The sequence below is a fragment of the Pristis pectinata genome, chromosome 30 (assembly GCF_009764475.1).
Source record: "Pristis pectinata isolate sPriPec2 chromosome 30, sPriPec2.1.pri, whole genome shotgun sequence".
In the NCBI taxonomy this organism is placed as follows: domain Eukaryota; kingdom Metazoa; phylum Chordata; class Chondrichthyes; order Rhinopristiformes; family Pristidae; genus Pristis; species Pristis pectinata.
In genome coordinates, this window is record NC_067434.1 from 27,324,842 (window position 1) to 27,346,712 (window position 21,871).

A 21,871-nucleotide genomic window follows, 5' to 3' on the forward strand; every position below is an offset into this window, starting at 1 on the left:
GTCACTCAATCTGCATCCGGCCTCACCCATGTGGAGAAAGTTGCACTGGGAGTATGCATGGGGAGGAGGGGGATCAGTAGGGAGTCATGGAGAAAGTGAACCCTGCAGAAAGCAGAGAGGGGAGGGGAGGGAAAGGAAAGATGTACCTGGCGGTGGGATCCCATTGTAGTTGGTGGAAGTTGCAAAGAATGATATGTTGGATGTGTAGGCTGGTGGGTGATAGGTGAGGGCGAGGGGAACTCTATCCCTGTTCTGCCTGGGAGGGGGGGGCTCCAGCAATAGCACTGGGGGAGGGGGGCTACCAGTTTCTGAATAAACAAGATTGGAAGGCCTCATCACAAGAGCAGATGCGGCAGAGACGGAGGAACTGAGAAGAGGGAATGGTGTCCTTGCAGGTTGACAAGATGGGAGGAGGTGTAATCAAGGTAGCTGTGGGAGTCAATAGACATCAGTGGATAACCCCTCCTGAGATGGAAACACAGGGATCAAGAAAGGGGAGAGAGGTGTCAGAGATGGAAGAAATGAATTTGAGGGTAGGGTGGAAGCTGGTAACGAAGTTAATGAAATTGATGAGCTCCACATGGGTGCAGGAATTGCCAAGGCATAGTAAGCTGTGGACCAAGTTCTGCTAAAAGGGATTAGCATTGACAGGTACTTGATGGTTGGCAAAGATGTGGTGCGTCAAAGGTCCCATTTCTGTGACTCTAAAACTACTCCTAACTGAGAATGTAAGAATCAATGACGTAACTATTAAATCTGAAGTGCTCATATAATCATTTTTTCCCCAAAAATACATTTTCCTATTGCAGAATTTTTCAACATGCAAAAGATCATTTCCACTGACAGTTTACTAACAGATTGTTTAGATCCTTAAGGCTTCAAACTTAAAGTCAAGTTGGTCTATGCAAGTATTATTTAGGATAGTCAATGACAAAATGAAGCACAAAAGGCATTAGGTGTTTGGGAGGAATTACTTAATGGAATCTTGCAGCTCCATACAAAAGAAAACTTCTGCTTACCAGTCATTTTTTCAATGTTATCAATCCACTGGTTCTTCATGGTTTCAAAATGTTCATAGGCAGCCTGATTATCAGGATTTCTCAACAAGATACGAGCAGCTGAAACCACCTGTATAAGTAATTTAGTAATAGTCAAGTCGAACATACAGTAGATTTTTAATCTGGATGAGTATAGTTTGGATATTTCTGCAGCAAAGATCATCCTTCAAGAACCACGTTGAAGGTTTATTTCTGATAACATCCCTGTGACATTTGAAGCCATGCAACTGACAATGTTGAATAAAAAGAAAACACGATGAAAATAACTTAAAGATGAGTTAATAACACAATCAGCTGATTCAAATAGCCTGATCCATTTTTTAGTTTCCCACTAGATTTCTACCATGGAAAGAATGAGTTTTTGTCCCACTGACAAAGAGTTCAGTTTGCAGTTACTGTAAATACCTGGGTCAAAATCAAGGCTCAAAGTATATTTATTGAGATCTTGTAAAGCTTAGAGACTGGTGTCTAAAAGGTAACAAAAGCACCGATGGAGATAAGGGAAGGGGGAATGAGAAAGTTATTGAAAGAGATATTTAAGGGTACTTTTTTTTAAAAAACCATCAAAACGTTCATTTGGAGTGTTACAGAAAGTACCTGTGGCGTTAACTCTCGAGCAGATTTCACGGCTGTCTGTATACCTTCCACAGTACTTTTGTTTGCAGCTCCAACAGCAGCAGCCTTCTCTGCTGTAGCACCCAGTTTTTGCAGCATGATTCTCAAAATAACCTGCCCCTCATCCTCAAACACCTGCAAAAGCAAATACATTTTAGGTTTTATATCTATTAATTACAAACTAAACATCCAGTCCTGATGCAGGGTCTCAACCCAAAGCATTGACCATCCCTTTACCGCCACAGATGCTGTTTGACCCACTGAGTTCCTCTAGCAGTTTGTTGTTTTTCTGCAAACATCCACATTAATCTCTCAATCAAGATGTGAACTTTGCTGGTTCAATAGATCAGAATGCTTTACCAGATGTAAAATTAAAAAACAAGTGTAAACCAGTTCCTGTTGAGCCACAGATAATGCTGCTGCCTCATGGCTCCAGTGCCTTGGATTCTATTCTGACCTCCAGTACTGTTTATGTAGAGTTGTGCGCGTTCTACCTGTGATTGTGTGGGTTTAACCCAGCATGCCTCCCATTTTCTTCCACATACCAAAGACAAATTGGTTAAGTTAGTTGGCTACTGTAAATTACTTCCTTGTCTGGATGGATGTTTAAGAGAATCGGGGGGGGGGGGGGGGGGTAGAATAGAATAGTTGATGTGCATGAGGTTACAGGGAAATAAATGGGGGAACTAAATTAATGGGATTACTGAGATCTGCCATAGATTCAATGGGCCAAATGGCCTCCCCTGTTCAACAGAAATAGAAATTAAGGAAAAGTAGGTTTCTCATATGTTTTAAGACTGCACCAAGTGCATCTTATATATTCAGAAAGGAGCCCATATCGAAAATTCAATGATATGAAACAATGATGAAGGGGTGCAAGAGTCTATTTTGGTAGCATCAATCATTCTTCAATGGAAAAAAAATCATCCCAACTCTGCTTGGGACTTTTCCATTTGCAATAAGGTCAAGGTTGAAACTCAGAATGCAGTATATGCAGGGTGTAAACCCATATCCCACTCATCCAATAACTGACATCTGGTTACGGATAATGGTGAAGAATGCATTACATCATTATAATTGTTAACCAATGGTATTTTTCTATTCAGCAAATGCATGGAGGATAGCCTTGTAATCACAAACAATCTTCAGACAAAGCAACAAATAAAAACAAAAAATGGTCAGGCTGTTTTGTGCACAATGGATACTCAGTCAATGATCTTTCGTCAGAAGTAATGAAGAGCAATGACCCTAAAATATTATTCTTTCTCTGTCCACAATTGGTGCCCGACCCACTGAGTTTTTCCAGAATTGTCTGTTTTTATTTGCATCTGCAACTTTTGTTTTCATTTTCAACAAATTAAAACAGAGCCACATCCTCTTCAAAACAGTGGATTATTAGATTTTACTGTAGGTAGTCCTGTGCTGGAACTTTGCCAGGTTGGCATCTCATCTTTGGTACATCTGCTGCTGTTTCCTGCATGCCCTTTTCACCCTTCAGTGAACCAAGGTTGATGCTGTCGCTTGATTGTAAAGGGAGTATATGGGCCAGATGTTACAGATAGTAGCTGTACACATTTCTGCTTCTGCTAATGGTCCACATTTCCTCAGAGATGCCCAGTTATGAGCTGCCAGATCTATTAAAAGTTCTTCCCATTTAGCATAATTGTAATGCCACACAACATGATGTGAAGGACAAGACTTTGCACCACATGGACGTCCAATGGTCATTTTTACCAATATTATCATATGCCACAGGTAGAAGGGCAAGGGCAGGTAGATTTGTCCCTCTTGTTGGATTTGGTCACCACCTGCAGTAGACCCAATCTTGCTTGGATGGACTTCAAAGTTCATAACTAAAAGTGGATTGGTATACCATCATCAGCCAGCTTAGTCAGTGCTGTTGTACCAAGCCACTTCTGGTGATGAACAATGAAATCCCCTACTCACTGTATATTCTGTGTCCTTGCTATTTTCAGTGCTTCTTCCCAGTATTGTTCAACATGGAGGAAATGCCATGGTGAGATTTCAACTTGTGACTCCAGACTATTTGTCCAGACCTCTGGGTTAGCAGTCTGGCAAGTGAATAGGGGTGCTGCACCACACTTAGCAAAGAATAATAAAGTATCAAGTTCTGATGGGATACCAAATTAAATACTGAAAGCAGAGAGAGGAACACTGATAAACAAGCCCCAATTATTGGCTGTTAAAATCTGGTGCATGAAAAAAATCCTTCTAGCTTGCACACTAACAATATCAGAATTTTTAAAAAGAGATATAGATCTGACAGTGTTAACTATTGAAGCATTGCCCTTTTCTCCAGTTCTGAAAATATTCTTGCTAGAATTTTACTGAATTGCCTGTTCCCTCTTGCAGAGGAAGTATTCCTGGAGTCCACGTGAGGTTCCAGACCATTACGAGGTCTGACATAGCTTACAATTGACCAGAGTTTAAGGCTTATATGGAAACAATTTATTATTGTAAATTCTTCCATGATCAGATGACTGCCTCCATCCTGTATATTTGATCTACTTCTGTAATAATTTGATGTGGACAAAACAGGGGTATGTGCTGCACCCACCACTCCCTCCATTTTTCTAGCAGCTATGAAAATGCTAATCCAAGACTGCCTGCTGCAGGACATTCACATCCAACATCAGTCTATCAGGCACCTCTTCAATCTCACTCAACTCCTTGCTAGAACTAAAGTTATACTGGCAACAGTAATCAAACTCCAAGATACAGATGTTGTCACATACTCCACAGGAGGACCTTAAGTACTTCAGCAAACATATAATAGTTCAGGGCTAACCCTGAACAAAGTGTTAATAAAAATAACTCTCCATCAGTCTGTTCCTGGTGATCAGACTCAGGAAAGATGATCTACATTGAGAGTGAGGGATTGGAAAATGTGGAACACTTTGCCCACCTTGGCAGCTCTCACCTCCCAATGGGCAAGTCAGATACTGAACTTAAGCCTTGCCTACAGCAGATCAGCTTGCCAGGTGTTCAATAACGATAACATCATAATAAATACCAGATTTAAATTGTGATAGGAGCTGAAAAACTTGGGTGACCAACATCTTCTGTATTGATGCCTTGATTACCCAGCATCAGTTACAATACCAAACAAATGCTGTACATCCAACTCACCAAAGAAGTAACGGGGGAAACCGAAAGAATACTTAAGATGCCTTCAAGTCAACTATCAACAGAACCAGTATGGATATCACAGTGGCCAGAACAAATGGTAGAATGTATGGAAGACAGTACGATGAGATGGACTATGACCTCATGAATCTACCTTGTTGTGACCTTGCATCTTATTGCACTGCCACTTTCTCTGTAGCTGTGACACTTTACTCTACACTGCTATTGTTTTGACCTGGACTACATTCAATGCACTGTCCTCACCCAATGTAACTGCACTGTGTAATGAATGACCTGTCACGATCGGTATGCAAGACAAGTTTTTCACTGTACCTTGGTACAAGTGACAATAATAAACGAATACCAGAACAAATCTATTGAGCTAAGAGTTGTCCAGAGAAAAAGTGAGCACCTTTGAAGAAAATCATCTCACTCTGGTCAACAAATCTATATCAGAAAGATCAGTCAACCATCTCATAGAAGCCATAACTTTGCCCTGCTTCTACCACAACCTGTAACTTCAGGAACATTCTGAAGCTCCAGGACCAGTCAACAAACAGCCATGAAAAATAACACCGCAAAAGAGATCTTCAACCGTAAGTATACCGTTTTGGATACTGCTGGTGGAGACGACCTACCAGGGACAAGTTGTAGTGATAGCGTCTCTAGCACCGAGACTGGACCCTCAGCTCAGAAAGGAAGGAGGCAAAAGAGGAGAGCAGTAGTGATAGGGGATTCGATAGTTAGGGGGACAGATAGGAGGTTCTGTGGGAGAGATCGAGAATCCCGGATGGTCTGTTGCCTCCCTGGTGCCAGGGTCTGCGATATCTCAGATCGAGTTCTCGATATTCTCAGGAGGGTGGGTGAGCAGCCAGATGTCATGACCCATGTAGGAACCAATGACATGGATAGGAAGGAGGAGGAAGTCCTGCAAAGAGAGGTTAGAGAATTAGGTGCAAAGTTGAAGGACAGGACCTCCAAGTTGCAATCTCCAGGATTGCGACCCGTGCCACGTGCTAGTGAGGCTAGAAATAGGAGGATAATGCAGCTAAATACTAAGGAGATGGTGCAGGAGGGAGGGCTTCATGTTTCTGGACAACTGGGCTTTGTTCCAGGGAAGGTGGGACCTGTTCCGACGGGGCGGTTTGCACCTGAACTGGAAGGGGACTAGCATACTTACGGGTAGGTTTGCTAGTGCTGCTCCGGGGGGGGGGTTTAAACTAAATTTGCAGGGGAAGGGGAACCAGAGTGTTAGAGCAGATAGTGAAGTGGAGGAGGATAAAGGTCATGTGAGGACTGCATGTATAGACAGATATCAAAGGTTTGTACTTGATAGAAATGTTCTCAGGTGCATCTATTTCAATAGAAGGAGTATTGTAGGTAAGGCAGATGAGCGTGGATTGGCACGTGGGATTACTACATTATTGCTATTAGTGAGACTCGGTTGCAGGAGGGGCAGGACTGGCAGCTTAATGTTCCGGGGTTCCGTTGTTTCAGATGTGATAGAGGGGGAGGGATGGCATTACTAGTCAGGGAAAATATCACAGCTGTGTGTAGACAGGACAGCCCAGAGGGCTCGTCTACAGAGGCCGTATGGGTGGAGCTGAGGAACAGGAAAGGCGTGGTCACACTAATAGGGTTGTATTATAGACCGCCCAATAGTCAGAGAGAATTGGAGGAGCAAATCTGTAGAGAGATAGCACACCGATGTAAGAAACAGAAAGGCATAATAGTAGGGGATTTGAACTTTCCACATATTGACTGGGACTCCCACACTGCGAAAATGCTGGATGGCTTGGAGTTTGTCAAATGTCTTCAGGAAAGTTTTCTATATCAATATATAGAGGTACCAGCGAGAGAGAATGCAGTACTTGATCTCCTATGAGGGAACCAGACAGGTCAGGTGACAGAAGTATGTGTAGGCAAGCATTTTGGGTCCAGTGACAACAATGTCATTAGTTTCAAATTAATTATGGATAAGGATAGGTCTGGTCCTCGAGTTGAGGTTCTAAATTGGAGAAAGGCCAATTTTGTGGAAATGAGAAAGGATCTAGGAAGAGTGGATTAAGATAAGTTGTTTTCTGGCAAGGATGTGTTCAGTAAGTGGAAGGCCTTCAAAGGTGAAATTTTGAGAGTGCAGAGTTTGCACGTTCCTGCCAGGATTAAAGGCAAAGTTAACAGGCATAGGGAACCTTGGTTTTCAAGGGATATTGGTGATCTGGTTAAGAAAAAGAGAGAGGTGTATAGCAGGTATAGGCAACTAGGAACAAATGAGGTACTTGAAGAGTATAGAAAATATTAAAAAAGGAAATCAGGAAGGCAAAAAGAAGGCATGAGGTTGCTTTGGCAGATAATGTGAAGGTAAACCTGAAGGGTTTCTACAAGTATATTAAGAGTAAAAGGATAGTAAGGGACAAGATTGGTCCCCTAGAAGATCAGAGTGGTCGTCTATGTGTGGAGCCTCAGGAGAGATGGGGTGAAACAGATTTTTTGCATCAGTATTTACGCAGGAAACTGGCATAGTGTATATGGAAGGAAGGGAAACAAGCAATAGTGTCATGGAAAACATAGAGATTAAAGAGGAGGAGGTGCTTGCTGCTTTACAGCGAATAAAGGTAGATAAATCCCCTGGGCCTGACAAGATATTTCCTCGGACCTCGAGAGAGACTAGTGTAGAAATTGCAGGGGCCCTGGCAGATATATTTAAAATGTCCTTAGCCACGGCTGCGGTGGCAGAGGACTGGAGGGTACCTCATGTTTTTCAGTTGTTTATAAAAGGCTCTAAAAGTAAACCAGGTAATTACAGGCCGGTGAGCCTGACATCAGTAGTAGGTAAATTATTGTAAGGTGTTCTGAGAGATTGGATATACAAGTATTTGGACAGCCAAGGGCTGATTCAGGATAGTCAGCATGGATTTATGCATGGTAGATCGTGTTTAACGAATCTTGTAGAGTTTTTCGAGGTTACCGAGAAAGTAGATGAAGGAAAGGCTGTGGATGTTGTTTACATGGACTTTAGTAAGGCCTTTGACAAGGTCCCACGTGGGACGTTAGTTCAGAAGGTTGAGACTCTAGGTATCCATGGAGAGGTTGTAAACTGGATTTGAAATTGGCTGTGTGGGAGAAGACAGAGAGTGGTAATGGATGATTGTTTCTCAGACTGGAGACCTGTGACTAGTGGTGTACCTCAGGGATCTGTGCTGGGACCATTATTGTTTGTTGTCAATATCAATGGTCTAGATGATAATGTGGTAAACTGGATCAGCAAATTTGCTGATGACACTAAACTTGGAGGCGTTGTGGACAGCGAGGAAGGCTCTCAAAGCATGCAGAGGGATCTGGACCAACTGGAAAAATGGGCCGGAAAATGGCAGATGGAATTTAATGCAGACAAATGTGAAGTCTTGCATTTTGGAAGGACAAATCAAGGTAGGACATACACAGTAAATGGTAGGGCACTGAGGAGTGCGGAGGAACAAAGGGATCTGGGAGTTCAGATACATAATTCCCTGAAAGTGGCAGCACAGGTAGACAGGGTTGTAAAGAAGGCTTTTGGCATTTTGGCATTCATAAATCAAAATATTGCGTATAGGAGTTGGGATGTTATGGTGAGGTTGTATAAAACATTGGTGAGGCCAAATTTGGAGTATTGTGTGCAGTTTTGGTCACCTAACTATAGGAAGGATATCAATAAGATTGAATGAACGCAGAGAAGATTTACTAGAATGTTGCCAGGTCTTCAAGAGTTGAGCTACAGGGAAAGATTGAACAGGTTAGGACTTTATTCCTTGGAGCGTAGAAGAATGAGGGGAGATTTGATAGAGGTTTACAAAATTATGAGGGGTATAGACAGAGTAAATGCGAGTAGGCTCTTTCCACGTAGATTAGAAGAGATAAGTACAAGAGGTCATAGCTTTAGGGTGAAAGGGGAAAGGTTTAGGGGGAACATTAGGGGGAACTTCTTCACTCAGAGAGTGGCGGGAGTGTGGAACAGGCTGTCATCTGACATGGTAAATGCGGGCTCACTCTTAAGTTTTAAGAATAAATTGGACAGATACATGGGTGGGAGAGGTATGGAATGGGTGCAGGTAAATGGGACTAGCGGAATAAAGTTTTAGCACAGACTAGAAGGGCCGAATGGCCTGTTTTCTGTGCTGCAGTGTTCTATGGTTCTAAGAATTCCTGTCAAAGATTACTTGCAAATATAATTTATCTTTAAATTAACCAATTGGTGGTAAAAAGTTACAATTATGGTTCTCACTCAGAAAACCATTAAGAAACTAAATTACAAAAGCATCACAATAATTCTCAAGTTAAAATGAAACTTTTGCTAACTTTGATTAACTGTTCCAAACAGTGCCAGCACTAGTTGTTCGTGTCTGATTTGGCATGGGTAAAGGCAGTGTATTGGGGATGGTGGCAAAAGGGCCCACTGTTTGTTACAAATGTAATATCACAATGTATCTGTGCAGACTGAATTTGGAATTGGTGTATTACTGTCACATGTTCCAAGGTACAGTGAAAATCTTGTCATGCATACCGTTCATACAGATTAATTCATTACACAGTGCATTGAGGTACTACAAGGTAAAATACAAAATGCAGAATAAAGTGTAACAGTGATAGAGAAAGTACAGTGCAGGTGGACAATAAGGTGAATCAGCATCAGGTTTATTATCACTGACATATGTCATGAAATTTATTGTTTTGTGGCAGCAGTACAGTGCAAGACATAAGGACATAAAAATTACTATAAGTTACAAAAACAAATAAAGAGTGCAAAAGGGTAACAATGAGAAAGTGTTCATGGACCATTCAGAAACCTGATGGTGGACAGGAAAAAGCTGTTCCTGAAACGATGAGTGTGGGTCTTCAGGCTCCTGCATCTCCTCCTTGAAGGTAGTACTGTGAAGAGGCATGTCCCAGGTGGTGAGGGTCCTTAATGATGGATACTGCCTTCTTGAGGTACCGTCTCTTGAAGATGTCCTCGATAGCAGGAAGGGTTGTGCCCAGAATGGAGCTGGCTGAGCCTACAACCCTCTACAGCCTCTTTGGATCCTGCATACTGGAGCCACCGTACCAGGCGGTGAAGCAACCAGTCAGAATACTTTCCACTGTACATCTGTAGAAATTTGCAAGTCTTTGGTGACATACCAAATCTCCTCAAACTCCTAGCCTAACATGGGTGTCTTTACGGTCCAGATGCTCCAGAGATGAGTGTTGGGCCAGAGAGATGTCATCTGCCGTAGACTTGTTTCAGCAGTAGGTGAATTGTAGTGGGTCAAAGTTATTTGGGAGGCTGGAGTTAATGCATGTCACAACCAGCCTCCTGAAGCATTTCACGATGGTGGATGTCAGAGCCACTGGGCGGTAGCCATAAAGGCACTTTACTTTGTTTTTCTTAGGTACTGGGATTACAGTGGTCTTCTTAAAGCAGGTGAGAACGTTAAATTGAAGCAGGGACAGGTTAAAAATGTCAACAAATACCTCCGCCAGCTGATCTGCGCAGGATCTAAGGACTCAGCCTGGGATAACATCTGGGCCAAATGCCTTCCGCGGGTTCACTCTCCAGAAGACTGATCTTACATCCTCAACAGTGACTATGGGTTCAGGTGCTTTGGAGGCTGTCAGGATGGATGGTGACACACCAATCCCCCTCTGTTCAAAACGTGTACAGAATGGATTCTGTAATCTCTGGATTACTGCCTGTGCCATGTGCCAGTGAGGGTAAGAATAAGATGATCTGGCAAATGAATGCATGGCTAAGGAATTGATGCAGGGGGCAGGGTTTCAGATTTGTTGATCATTGGGATCTCTTCTGGGGAAGGTATGCCCTGTACAAAAGGGACAGGTTACACCTGAACTGGAGGGGGAATCAATATTCTTGCGAGCAGGTTTGCTACAACTGTTGGGGAAGGTTTCAACGTTTGGCAGGGGGATGGGAACCAGAGTGATAGGTCAGCTTGGTTCATTTAGTGTACAAGTAGATGCAGAGTGTAGAAAGACTGTGAGGAAGGATAAGCAGTTGAAAGGGCAACATTGCAGTCAGTTGGATGGGCTAAAGTGTGTCTACTTTAATGCAAGAAGTATCAGGAACAAGGCTGATGAACTTAGAGGGTGGGTAAGCACGTGGAACTTTGACATGGTGGCCATTACAGGAATGGCTGCTGGATATTCTGGGGTTTAGATGTTTCAAAAGGGACAGGGACGGAGGTAAAAAGAGGTGGGGAAGTGGCTTTGCAGATCAGGGACAGTGTCACAGCTGTAGAAAGGGAGGATAGCCTGGATGAATCATCCACTGAGTCAGTGTAGGCGGAAGTCAGGAACAGGAAGAGAGTGGTCACTCTATTGGGAGTATTCTACAGATTGTCCAATAGCAGCAGAGACACTGAGGAGCAGATCAGGAAGCAGATTTTGAGGAAGTGCAAAAATAACAAGGTTGTTGTCATGGGTGATTTCAATTGATTGGCACCTCCTTCGTGTCAAGGGGATAGATGGGATCGAGTTTGTTTTGTGTGTTCAGGAAGGATTCCTAACACAATACGGGGACAAGCCAATTAGAGGAGAGGCCATACTGGACGTGGTACTAGGCAATGAGCCTGATCAGGTTTCAGATCTCTTGGTGGGAGAGCATTTTGGAGATATTCACCATAACTCCTTGGAGAGAGATAGGAGCAGACGATATGGGAAGGTATTTAACTGGGGAGGGGGAATTATGATGCTATTAGTCAGAAACTTGGGAGTGTAAATTGGAAACAAATGTTCTTGGGGAAGTGCATGGCAGAAATGTGGAGGTTGTTTAGGGAGTACTTGCATGGGGTTCTGGATAGGTTTGTCCCATTGAGGCAGGGTAAGGATGGTAGAGTGAAGGAACCGTGGTTGACAAGAGAAAAGAATATCTTGTCAAGAGAAAAAAAGCTTAGAAAGCATGGATCAGACAGGGCTCTGGAGAGCTACCAGGTAGCCAGGAGGGAGCTTAAGAATGGACTGAGCTAGAAAGGGGCATGAGAAGGCCTTGGCGAGTTGGATCAAGGAAAACCCCAAGGCATTCTACACGTATGTGAAGAATAGGAGGATGACTAGAGTGAGGGTAGCACAAATCAGGGATAAAAGAGGAAACATGTGTCTGGAGTCGGAAGAGGTAGGGGAGGTCCTTACTGAATAATTTGCTTCAGTATTCACCAGAGAAAGAGACCTTGACAATTGTGAGAATGGCATACAACAGGCTGATACGCTAGGGCATGTCAACGTGAGGAAGGAGGATGTGCTGGGACTTTTGAAAAACATTAGGATAGATAAATCACCGGGCCAGATGGGATATATCCAAGGTTATTACGGGAAGCGAGGGAAGAGATTGTTGTACTTTTGGCAATAATCCTTGCATCCTCACTGACCACAGGAGTAGTGCCAGATGATTGGAGGGTGGTAAATGTTGTTCCTTTGTTTAAGAAAGGGAGTAGGGATAACCCTTGGAATTACAGACCAGTGAGTCTTACTTCAGTGGTGGGCAAATTATGGAAGAAGATTCTTAGAGACAGAATTTATGGGCATTTGGAGAAGCACAGGCTGATTAGGGACAGTCGGTATGGCTTCGTGAGGGGCAGGTCGTGCCTCACAAGCCTGACTGAATTCTTTGAGGATGTGACAAAGCACATTGATGAAGGTAGAGCAGTGGATGTGGTGTACATGGATTTTTGTAAGGCATTTGATAAGGTTCCTCATGGAAGACTCATTCAGAAAGTCAGGAGATATAGGATCCAGGGTAACTTGGCCGTGTGGATTCAGAATTGGCTCCCTCATAGTAGACAGAGGGTGGTGGTAGATGGAGCGTATCCTGCCTGAAGGTCGGTGACCAGTGGTGTTCCACAGAGATCTATTCTGGGACTCCTGCTGTTTGTGATTTTTATAAATGACTTGGATGAGGATGTGGAAGGGTGGGTTAGTAAGTTTGCTGATGATACAAAGGTTGGTGGTGTTGTGGATAGTGTAGAAGGTTGCTGCAGATTACAACAGGATATTGATAGAATGCAGACCTGGGCTGAGAAGTGGCAGATGGAGTTCAATCTGGAAAAGTGAGAAGTGATGCACTTTGGAAGATCAAATTTGAAGGCAGAATACAAGGTTAATGGCAGGACTCTCAGCAGTGTGGAGGAACAGAGGGATCTTGGGGTCCACGTCCATACATCCCTCAAGGTTGCCGCGCAGGCCGATAGGGTTGTTAAGAAGGCGTATGGCGTGTTGGTCTTCATTAGTCGGGGTATTGAGTTCAAGAGCCGCGAGATCATGTTGCAACTCTATAGAACTCTGGTTAGACCACACTTGGAGTATTGTGTTCAGTTCTGGTCGCCTCATTATAGGAAGGATGTGGAAGCTTGAGAGAGGGTGCAGAGGGGATTTACCAGGATACTGCCTGGATTGGAGAGCATATCTTATGAGAACAGGTTGAGTAAGCTGGAGCTTTTCTGTTTGGAGAGGAGGAGGAGGAGAGGTGACTTGATAGGCATGTACAAGATGATAAGAGGCATAGATCGAGTGGACAGTCAGATTTTTTCCCAGGGCAACAATGGCTAACATGAGGGGGCATGATTTTAAGGTGATTGGAGGAAGATACAAGGCAATATCAGGGGTAGGCTGTTTTTTCCTTTTTTTTTTACACAGAGTGGTGAGTGCATGGAATGCATTGCCAGCAGAGCCTGTGGGGGCAGATACACTAGGGACATTTAAGAGACTCTTAGATAAATAGATGAATGATAGAGAAATGGAGGGCTATGTGGGAGGGAAAAGTTAGATAGATCTTCGAGCAGGATAAAATGTCGGCACAACATTGTGGACCAAAGGGCGTGTACTGTGTTGTAATGTTCTATGTTCTAATTGTTAAGCTCTTTGGGAAGGGATGCGCTGTTGTCGGTGATGCTGCCCAACTTTGTTTTGTAGTCCATTATAGTACGTAAGCCCTACCACAGCTGACAGCTGATCTGGGACTCAATTTTGGACTGGTGTTGTCTCTTGGCATCTCTGATAGCTTTATGGAGGTTGTATCTCAATTTCTTGCAGAGGTTAGGGTCACCTGATTTGAATGCTGCAGTCCTAGGCTTCAGTCGGGAGTGGATCTTCCAGTTCATCCATGGCTTATGGTTTGGGAACACCTGGATCGTCCTCTTTGCTGACAAGGTTGTGATGGTGCTGACGTACTCATCTAAGCTGGCAGCTGAGTCTTTGAACATGGACCAGTCTACCGACTCAAAGCAGCTGTGTAAAAATTCATCTATTTACTCAGAGCAGCATTGTACGACTTTTTGTACTGGATCCTCACATTTCAGTTTCTGTTTGTATGCAGGGAGAAGGAGCACAGCCTGGTGGTCTGACTTACCAAAGTGAGGGCAAGGGGTGGATCGGTAGGTGTCTTTCATGGCTATATAGCAAAGGGAGGGTGTTTGGGCCCCTGGTGGGATAGGAGACGTGCTGGTGGTATTTTGGTAACACATTCTTGAAGTTGGGCTGGTTGAAGTCACCAGCAATGATGAAGAGAGCCTCAGGGTATCCCTTATCAAGGCTGTTGATCATGGAGTATAGTTCATTGAGTGCAGGCTTCACGTCTGTCTGGTGTTGGATGTAGACTTCCATCAGGATAGCTGAAGTGAACTCCCATGGCAAGCAGTATGGGTGACACTTCACCATTAGATATTCCAAGCTGGGTGAACAGGAACTCACCAGACCATCACATCCGAGCACTACTGGATATCGATGAGTAAGCAGACCTCTCCACCTCTAACTTTGCCCAAGGACGCCGTGAAGTCCATCTGGTGAATTGAGATGCCCTCAGGTTGTATGGCGCAGTCAGCTGAAGCAGGTGTAAGCCACATTTCGGTGAGACATAGCACACAGCAGTCCCTCGGTTCTTTGGTAGGTTAGATTTGCCCTTAGTGAGGTTGACAATTCACCAAGGAAAGAGCTCATATGCATACTGTTAGTTAATTTTTAAATAAAGCCGATGGTGTTAACAGACTTTTCATACAGTGTAAAAAGGTAATTGGTTACAAATTCTTTGGAAAGCATTTTTATACTGATCTGAAAGTTTGCACAGAAATCTAAATAATGTGGCAAGGCTATTTAGTCTATTAAAGCCCAATTCTTAAATTTCACAACTCAACATCTGAGCAAATTATTCAATCTTGCTCTAACCTGTACCCACACGTGACATGAGTTTTCATGTTACTTTTCACTAAACTTAAGTCTTCTACCCTATTTCCCCAGTTTACATTTAAGTAACAACCTGGGTTTATCTTGAGCATTTGATTAAACTGGAGAACTTAATCACCAGATCATGTCCACAAAAATATTAGGACCTAACTTTTACAAAGAAAATGAGACTCTTCTAGGAAACACAAAGAAAATGAGACTCTTCTAGGAAACACAAAGAAAATATCACATCCAGTGGTCACTTTTTATAGCCTCTTAAATTTGGTTCATTTTGTTAAGTTTAACTAGTGTTAAGATCAAACACGACTTTGTTAAAAACCTCCATAAACCCAATTACCTCTTCTCTATTTGGTGCATCTTGTGGAGATGTGGCTGCCACAGCAAGCAATTTAATTGGAGTGGTTGTATCACTGAAAACATCAGATACTTCTTGGGTCATGACTTCCTGCATTTTGCCTTTTAAGTCCTCAAATAAAAAAAGAGACAAAATGTTAGTAATTCACCAGAAAGAAACTGCATGGGACCAACATATAAAATGAGCCTTGTTCAAGTTAAAATTGTGTTTGTGTACAATGGGAACAGGAGGACACAAAACCTCAAAGAAAATAAGTTTCTTGGGATAGAAGAACAATGATGCTCCTAGGTTTTTTTAAAAAAAATGTCTTTCACACAAAAACAAACGGAAAAGCAGTGATGTGAAACATTTTGGAAATTAAATGGAATGCACAACCATGCATTTATTCCTGGGGAGTAACCAAGTAAAATTAATTCATTAATCTGAATGCACAAGTCCTCAAAGCTGTTTCAATGGGGCAAAAGAAAGGGATGCTAACTGTGTAGGACTATGCAGAACAGAATGCCTCATAAGGCTGAAGCTTCAGAAAAATAAAAAGAGGAACAATGCTCAAAATGATGACAATGAAGATGAACAGTAAATGAACCTGCATAATTTAATCTCCACAACATTAAGTGGTTGAATGATTAATGCCAGCTGAGGCCAGAACATGCTCATAAAGGCGGCAAAAATGAAGAAAACACACAAACACAAGGGCATGAATCATGCCAAGAAATTTGCAAAGAACTGTATCTCAGCATGAAAATATGTTCCCTTGTGCTCACTTCCCTTTTCTTCAATCAATTAACATTAAAGGATTATGTTGATTTCTGTTCTGAGCAATCAATGTATTCATCTTTTTAAATTTCTCCATACCAAAAATAACCAACCTTTATTGTGTTTAATCTTTACTCCAATACTATCTACCATTAAACTCTGGACTGTCAATGTCTAATTAAAATTAAACAATGAAAAATTTGACCAAAAGAATTCAGTCTAACAAGGTCTGGTTCGTAATGACAGAGATGGTACTCCATCTAGTGGAAGACATTTAATTAAGACTGTACAGTTGGTTACTGTAGACACAAGAGAATGAAATAGTTGGTTACTGGAATAGTTAACATCAAATATAAAGGTATGAATTTAAAAACTATTTCTTCCTTGCATTTTCAAATCTCAGATTTTTGATAATTTATTTCTGAAAGATCTTTTATTACTTGTATGAAAAATCCATGCAGATGCTGGAAATATAAAACAAAAATAGAAAACAATGGAAGTGTTCAGCAGGCAAAGCAGCATCAGTGGGGAGAGAAACTGAGCTTAAATCTCAAATCAATGACTGTAGAACAGAACTGGAAACATGAGAAAACAAGCATATTTAAAGTTGCAGAGGCAAGGCTGGAGGGAACAGAGGGAATATCTGCAACAGAGTGCTGACCAAAGTTGTCAAGGCAACAATTTCTGCAGCCTCAGACAGAAGATGAAGTGTGGTTCCTCCAGCTTACATTGGTAGAGAAAGATAGGTGGCCTAAGACAGAGGTTAGAGGGGCAGTGGGACAGAGAATTAAAGTGATAGGCAATTAGAAGTTCAAGGTGAACTGAACAGAGATATTCTGCAAAGCAGTCACCCAATCAACAATTTAGTTTCTCCAGTGTGAGGGGACCACAACGTGAGTACTGAATGCAGTATACCAAATTTTAGCGCAAGGCAATTGCTGCTTCACTCACTGATTGAGTTCCTGGATGGTGGAAAGAGAGGAGCTGAATGGGCAGATGGTATATACCCTGCAGTTGCATGGAAAAGTGCCATGAGTAGCAAGAAGTGACAAAAGATCAGAACATGCAGAATGCTTGTGGGTAAAGTTAAGAAACTGCAAGGGTAAAAAGACCCTGATGGGAGTTATATATAGGCCTCTGAATAGTAGCCAGGATGTGGGGTACAAATTACAACAGGAAATAGAAAAGGCACATAAAAAGGGCAATGTTACAGTAGTCATGGGGGATTTCAATATACAGGTAGACTGGGAAAAATCAGGTTGGTACTGGATTCCAAGAGAAGGAATTTGTAGGATGCCTACAAGATGGCTTTTTAGAGTAGCTTGTGGTCGAGCCCACGAGGAAAAAGACAATTCTGGATTTGGTGTTGTGCAATGAACCAGATTTGATCAGGGAGCTTAAGGTAAAGGAACCCTTAGGAGGCAGCGATCATAATATGATAGAGTTCACCCTGCAGTTTGAGAGGTAGAAACTAAAATCAGATGTATCGGTATAACAGTTGAGTAAAGGTAACTACAGAGACACGAAAGAGGAACTGGCCAAAGTTGATTGGAAGGGGACCCTAGTAGGGATGACAGTACAGCAGCAATGGCAGGAGTTTCTGGGAGTAATTCGGAAGATGCAGGATCAGTTCATCCCAAAGAAGAAGAAACTTCCAAAAGGGAAGATGAGGCAACCATGGCTGACAAGGGAAGTCAAAGACAGCACAAACGCAAAAGAGAGGCATACAATATTGCAAAAATTAGTGGGAAGCTAGAAGGTTGGGTTTGGATAAAAACCAACAGGAGGCAACTAAAAAAGCAATAAGGGGAGAAAAGATGAAATATGAAGGTAAGCTAGCCAATAATATAAAAGAGGATACCACAAGCTTTTTCAGATATATAAAAAGTAAAAGAGAGGCAAGAATGGGTTTTGGACTGCTGGAAAATGACACTGGAGAAATGGTAATGGGGAACAAAGAAATGGCGGACGAATTGAACAAGTATTTTGCGTCAGTCTTCACTGCGGAAGACACATGCCAGAAATTCGAGAGAGTCGGGGGCAGAAGTGAATGTAGTCACTATTACTAAAGAGAAGGTGCTTGGGAAACTAAAATGTCTGAAGGTGGATAAGTCATCTGGACCAGATGGACTACACACCAGGTTTCTGAAAGAGGTAACTGAAGAGATTGTGTAGTAGTGATCTTTCAAGAATCACTAGATTCAGGAACAGTTCCAGAGGATTGGAAAATTGCAAATGTCACTCCACTCCTAAAGTAGGGAGGGAGGCAAAAGACAGGAAATGATAGGCCAGTTAGCCTGACTTCAGTGGTTGCTATGATGTTAGAGTCCATTATTAAGGATGAGGTTTCGGGGTACTTAGAAGATCAGGATAAAATAGGTCGAAGTCAGCTTGATTTCCTCAAGAGGAGATCTTGCTTGACAAATCTGTTGGAATTCTTTAAGAAAGTAACAGGCAGGATTGACAAAGGAGAGTCAGTGGATGTTGTTTACTTGGATTTTCAGAAGGCCTTTGACGAAGTGTCGCATATGAGGCTGCTAAACAAGATAGGAGCCCATGGTATTACAGGAAAGGTACCAGCATGGATAGAAGATTGGCTGACTGGCAGAAGGCAAAGAATGGGAATAAAGGGGGCCTTTTCTGGTTGGCTGCTGGTGACTAGTGGTGTTCCACAGGGGTCGGTGTTGGGTCCACTACTTTTCATGTTATACATTAATGATCTGGATGATAGAATTGAGGACTCTGTGGCCAAGTTTGCAGATGATACAAAGACAGGTAGAGGGGCGGGTAGTGTTGAGGAAGCAGGGAGTCTGCAGAAGATCTTGGACAGGTTGGGAGAATGAGCAAGAAGTGGCAGATGGAATATAGTCATGCACTCTGGTAGAAGGAATGAAGGTGTCGTCTATTTTCTAAACAGGGAGCGAATTCAGAAATCGGAAGTGCAAAGGGACTTGGGAATCCTAGTGCAGGATTCCCTAAAGGATAACTTGCAGGTTGAGTTGTAGTAAGGAAGGCAAATGCAATGTTAAGCATTCATTTCGAGAGGGCTAGAATATAAAAGCAAGGATGTAATGCTGAGCACATTTGGAATATTATGAGACCACATTTGGAATATTATGAGCAGTTTTGGGCTCCATATCTAAGGAAGGACGTGCTGACATTAGAAAGGGTGCAGAGGAGGTTTACAAGAATGATCCTGGGAATGAAAGGGTTAACATATGAAGAGCATTTGATGGCTCTGGGGCTGTACTCACTGGAGCTTAGAAGAATGAGGGGGGAATCTCATTGAAACCTACCAAATATTTAAAGGCCTGGATAGACTGGACGTGGAGAGGATGTTTCAGCAGTGGGAGAGTCTAGGACCAGACGGCACAGCCTCAGAATAGAAGGACGTCCCTTTAGAACAGAAATTAGGAGGAATTTCTTTAGCCAGAGGCTGGTGAATCTGTAGAATTCATTGCCAAGTCATTGGGTATATTTAAAGTAGAGGCTGATAACTTCTTGACTATTAAGGGCGTCAAAGGTTACGGGGTGAAGGCAGAAGAATGGGGTTGAGAGGGAAAAATAAATCAGCCATGATCAAATGGCGGAGCAGACTCGATGGGCTGAATGGCCTAATTCTGCTCCTATGTCTTATGGAGATCAGTGGTTGGTGGAGATAGAAAAGTGGGCAAGGAATTGCAGACAGAATGATCTGATTGGAATGCTGAAGAGGGAGGGAAGGGGAAAGTGCATCTTATAGTGGAATCTCATTAGAAGTGACGGAAACTCTGGAGACTGAGCCGTTGAATTTGGAAGTTGGTGGGTGGTAGGTGAGATTAAGGGAAACCCTACCCTTGTTCTGGCTAGAAAGAAAAGAGGTGAAAGCAGAGAGACTGTCAACCCTCTACCTGCAGTCTTTACTAAAATCAATACATATTCAGCAGGCAAAAACAAACCCATCATTACAACCATAACACAGTACATCTGCATACAAAAACTGCTAGCATGCCAACATTATTTGTTTCATTATTATAAATTCCATAAGTAAATACTCCACAAATAAGGATTTGTTGATCCATTAAGCATCAACCTTCTTAGTTTAACTTGCACAGACTTAAAAGATCGTGGTGAAACAGTTCATCTGCTCAAAATAACAGCAAGATAAGAGAATTGTGAAAGGCATGCTGAATGATGTCAAATGCTATAATGTTCTCACAAAACAAGGTTCAGTAAACCTTTAGTGCATCCTGCAGTTGTGCAGCAATTGCTCTGGCTTGAGGACTGTCCCCTTCACCTCGAGCTGCCAGATCTGCAAGTTGTCCAGCCAGGAGTTCTACTCGGTCACACTTTCCAGTCAGTTCCTGGCGATAAGGTCCTATCAATGCATTGGCCAGTCGACGGCCTTCGGCGACAAGTCCACGGATAGCTGCCTGGCCTAAATGAGAAGGAAAACAAATGCTGTGCGAATTAATTCACAAGATTAAGTTATTCAACACCTTTGCAACTGGAACCTTGACTTACTGACCAACAGAGCACAAATCAGTAAGATAGGCAGCAACACCTCTGCAAGGCTGCATCCTCAGCTCCCTACCTTACTCACTATACTATATAATCAGAATTAGATTTATTACCACTGACATCTATCATGAAATTTGTTGTTTTGCGGCAGCAGTACAGTGAAAGACAAAGTCATAAAAATTACTAAGCAAGTTATATAAGTAAATAAATAGTGTAAAAGATTGCACGGCCAGATTCTGCTCTAACTCCATCTAAAAGTTTGCAGATGACACCACTGTAGTGGGCAGTATCTCAAATAATGATGAGTCAAAGTATAGGAAGGAGATAGAGAGCCTAGTGGAATGGTATCATGAAAATAACCTTTCCATCAATGTCAGCACAACAAAAGAGCTGGTCATTGACTTCAGGAAGTAGGACAGTACACATACACCTGTTTATATCAACAGTGCTGAGGTTGAAATGGTTGAGGGCTTCAAGTTCCAATATCACCAATAGCCTGTCCTGGTCCAACCACGTAGACACCATGGCACGGAAAGCTCATCAGTGCCTCTACTTCCCCAGGAGGCTAAAATTTGGTATGTCCCCATTAACCTTTACCAATTTTTAATCGACGCACCATAGAAAGCATCCTATCCAGATGCATCACAGCTTGATATCTGCCTGAGACGGCAAGAAACTGCAGAAAGTTGTGGACACAGCTCAGCCCATCACGAAACCAGCCTCCCCTCCATGGACTCCGTCTATACTTCTCACTGCCTTTGTAAAGCAGCCAATGTAATAAAAGTCCACTCCCAGCCCAGACATTCTTTCTTCTCCCCTCTCCCATCAGGCAGAAGATACAAAAGCCTGAAAGCATGTACCACCAGACTCAAGAACAGCTTCCATCCCAGTGTTACAAGAATATTGAATGGACCTCTTGCACAATAGGATGGACTCTTGATCTCACAATCTACATAGTCATGGCCTTGCACCTTATTGTCTGCCTGCACTGCACTTTCTCTGTAACTGTAACACTATATTCTGCATTCTGTTATTGCTTTTCCCTTGTACTATTTTGATGTACAGATGTGATGAAATGATCAGTATGGGTGGCATGTAAAACAAAGTTTTGCACTGTATCTCGGTACATAGAACAGTATAGCATAGGAACAGACCCTTCGGCTCGCGATGTTCTGCCACACTAATTAAACTAGTAATTAAAAGCCTTCTAAGCTAGTCCCTCTCCCAACACATCATATCC

General features: G+C 42.6%; 1 protein-coding gene across 1 annotated transcript in view; it reads right to left on the minus strand.

Moving 5' to 3' along the window:
• LOC127584625 (vinculin-like) overlaps positions 1–21,871 on the minus strand; it is a 158,348-nt gene that overhangs the window by 50,433 nt on the left and 86,044 nt on the right. The window contains 6 exon segments of the mRNA XM_052041443.1: positions 1,020–1,128; positions 1,656–1,763; positions 1,765–1,793; positions 5,009–5,013; positions 15,350–15,486; positions 20,349–20,548. Of these exon segments, the coding sequence (XP_051897403.1) occupies positions 1,020–1,128; positions 1,656–1,763; positions 1,765–1,793; positions 5,009–5,013; positions 15,350–15,486; positions 20,349–20,548 (588 nt within the window).